The sequence below is a fragment of the Limulus polyphemus genome, unplaced genomic scaffold, assembly GCF_000517525.1.
Source record: "Limulus polyphemus unplaced genomic scaffold, Limulus_polyphemus-2.1.2 Scaffold599, whole genome shotgun sequence".
Taxonomy (NCBI): domain Eukaryota; kingdom Metazoa; phylum Arthropoda; class Merostomata; order Xiphosura; family Limulidae; genus Limulus; species Limulus polyphemus.
Window position 1 is genome coordinate 145,494 of NW_013666209.1, and position 3,787 is coordinate 149,280.

General features: G+C 30.1%; 1 protein-coding gene across 1 annotated transcript in view; it reads right to left on the bottom strand.

Annotated features, from left to right (window-relative positions):
* LOC106459386 (pantothenate kinase 3-like) overlaps positions 1-3,787 on the bottom strand; it is an 18,784-nt gene that overhangs the window by 3,570 nt on the left and 11,427 nt on the right. Inside the window, exons 5-8 of the mRNA XM_013919001.2 lie at positions 3,169-3,413; positions 1,243-1,419; positions 484-607; positions 96-221 (exon numbers count right to left, since the gene is read on the bottom strand). Coding sequence (XP_013774455.1) covers positions 96-221; positions 484-607; positions 1,243-1,419; positions 3,169-3,413 — 672 coding nt within the window. The remainder of the gene's footprint in view (positions 1-95; positions 222-483; positions 608-1,242; positions 1,420-3,168; positions 3,414-3,787) is intronic.

The following is a 3,787-nucleotide window of genomic DNA, read 5'->3' on the forward strand; positions in this document are numbered from 1 at the left end:
TATATATATATATATATAAGCTTTGACTATATAGTTACATTTAGTTACCAAACTTAAACACACAGACTATTTAATTACTATATAGTTACACATACCTCATGCTCCAAAAATAACGCTTTGAGAGTTCCATTTGACCAAAAATCCATTGCATAAGCTAGTAATTTCATGGAAATTGGATTTACTCTAAGAAAGTTACCGACAAACACTACATGTTCCATTCCCTGAAAAAGAAAAACCAGAAACAAATAAACATAAAACTTAATCAAAATATAAAATACTGTGCAGCAACCTTCCAACAAAAACAATAAAAAATAAATGATATTTACTTAATTTGGAGCATCGGATTTCATCCTTTTTATAATTCAAAATATAAAAAATAAATCAAATAATGCAACTTTACATGAATCAATACTAGCATAATATTATATAACATCGTGGTGAACTACATAAATTAAATGTGTGTTTAACATTCATGTTACCCACCTCATTGACCGCACACATTCTCGCTATCGACCCAATATTGTTGGTAATCGTAACTAAAGTAGCTCTTGCCAGATCTTCTCTGCTAACTAGTGAGCGGCGTTCTTGGCAAGTCATGTTTCCAAAACTAGGAAAAATGGAAATTATTTACTTACATCTAATCCCACGTGTGTGCGTTTTTGAAAGAGGGAAAAAAAATATACGACTTCTTAAAAGTACTATTTTGCAAGACTGCAAATAAATCTTGGTACTGATGCGTAATTATATATTCCAACTATACTGCACTTAGAAAATATTTTTAATTGAGCCATAACAAAATGTTTAATTTATTGATTCGGCTAATTTCGAAATACGTACATATTCAACAGATAAAGATTCCCATTTGTACAAATCATCTTATATTTATTGATAAAAATTATGTATAAAGCGATGAATTACAAATATATTAAAAACTCATAATTTTATACTTGTACTAAATTTAATTTTTCGACTGAATTTCTTAACCATAAATAGCGCCAATTACTGCACTGTTCAAGAATACAAAATATTTATTTACTCCATCATAAAGTAATAAATAGAAAAACTAAACTATCACTTTAACATTGTCTTAATTATTTATACAATAATATATAGATATAAGCAAAATAACATCCATTAATTTAGAAGAATTAGTGGTTACAATTTACATAATAAATATACTTAATGTATTTGAAAAAAAAATACAGTTTTTACTTGAAGCATAAGAGAATGAAAAATTCATACCTACTAGCAACAGTGTCCCCTTGAAGATTAAATCTCGGATAATCCCCACCATAGATATCTTTTACAAGTTTGTCCACTTTAGTACTTTCACCTTTTTCAGCTAGGGCAATAGCTTGTTCAAATGTTTCACAACCAGTCAAAAGAGAACAGAGTCCGAGAAATGTACCCCCACCTAGACTAGAGAATCATGTCAAGCGTAAAGCTTTTAAAGTACTTTCTGGTCTATCACAAATTGTAAGCACCAAGTATGTTTTAATATTCGAAGCAGTACTTCAATTTCTAAAACATAATTTGTTATTGTTTTTACAACATTAGTTTTATGAAACTTTATAAGACAAGAAAACAAACTTGACAATTGTAAGAGAAAACAGAAAAATATGTTACGTTTTCAAATTTCCATATGCAATGGTAGCTGTTACAAAAAGATTATGAAATCAGAATCAATTAAGAAAATTAGTTATAATACAAATCGGTACTACAAATACAGCTGCAAGAAATAATTTGTTATTGATAACTAAAATACTTATTTGAAGTTCCATCAAAATATATTTTGTAAGCATTTTTTCTGGTTTTACTTACTACACATCTGCCTCTGAAGATGTGATACAATGTATGATATATATATTTAACTTGCAAGTTAACTACGAAATACATCACTATATTCTAACAAATACAAAATAAAAACAAATTGTTCATGTACGTTTTAACAGAAAAGTTTATTTCAAACACCTTGTAGTAATATATTGTGTTTTAATATTATCATAATATCAGCTATATGTTTGTTAGGTACATTACTTCGTGTAAAATAACCTCAAATATTAAATATTTGAATGCCACTGCACAAAACTCAATAATGGCCGAAATTCTGGACAGAAGCATTTCCGGCGTATGTTTATTTAAATGTTCTTATGTGGAGTAGAAATAGACGTCATTTTCAAATATGGTTTTAGGCTCGCATGTAGCACAATCTTTTAATTTTTGTATCCTTAAATGTAAAAGAAAGAAACAGGAATTTCTTTCTCATACGCAAGATATTAGTAGATTGTGACCAACAAAGAGCCATGTTAATATCCATATACTTCTAGAAGATGCTCTACTGTAACATGATAATTCCAGACGTCATATTACCTCTTATGTAATGACTGGAATTTAAAAGTTTGAATACACAGCTCTTCCTTACTTCGCATACAGTACTGACCAAACACCCTATGACTTATTTCTTTTTGGTTCTCCAAAGGACAGACTGCGTGTAGAATACTTTCAGACAACTGACGATCTTAAAGCAGCTGTAAGCAGTTTGATTCTTAACATCACACCTGCATTTTATCGAACCTAACCTATATAATGTTGACAAATGATGTCTGGTTGCCCATATTTTCAACACCAATGGCATACTTTGATAGATTGTTTAGGCAGAGTATTCACCATGAAACTTATCTGAATGGACGGCAACTGTCTGTTGTAGAAACACAAGTGTAGAAAATGACGTTTCGAAAGTCTTCCGCTTTTCGTCTTTAGGTCCTCTATACTTGTGTTTCTACAACAGGCAGTTGCCGTCCATTCAACTAAGTTTCACCAATGACATACATTTGTTGGGAATAAAATAATGTTTCTTAAGACCCTTCATATATCGATTACGTTACTTCCTTTGCAATGAACGTACGTTGTAATGTTTGAATATTGCTACACAAAATTTAGTAGTGATTTTTTTCCCGATAAACACAAACTGAAACGCTCTAGTATTGTTTAAGTTTCTGTTCGTGATGATTATTTGCAAGGTAAATAAACTCCTATATAACCATTATTTATTGTTTACGTGACACAAAACAGAATATATTAAACATCCTACTATTTTATAAACTTTATATACTTGATAGATCTAAGAATAAATGTTCATATACACGTATTAACCTAGACTAGCTTTACCTTGAGCCAGTTACACGTTTATAACAGTCCGGAGCATATACGGATAGGATGCTGACTCCGGACCCTATGTTTACAACAAGGTACGGATATGGAGATGAGAAGTCAAACACTTTTTTTTCACAGAATTTATCATCAACTGGATTTTCGAAGTAATAACATTCTTCTTGATAATTAGCGTCAATGTAATGAATACCACGAAGAAGAGAATCCATTTCATCGAACTTATGGATATCCATATTTACTTCCTTTGGAATAGATAAATAAAAAAGTGAAATACAATTATATCAATAATCAGTCAAAGCCCGTCAAAAATGACAGGAAATCGTTGAAAAACAAAACTATTCCGTATAAAACTGGCAATATACAAAAGAAATAAATAAAATAAATAAAATGTCCTTTCCCAGGAACATGCTACATATTGCTTCTGAATCTACTACATGTAACAGAGCAAACATGCTACATATTGCTTCTGAATCTACTACATGTAACAGAGCAAACATGCTATATATCGGTGTCTTAATAACAGTTATTACAAACAATGATTTATATAAAAACGTTTTACAAATTTACAAGCAATATAAAGTCTTCTTTCTACTCTGGAACTTCCTTAATGTCTTAT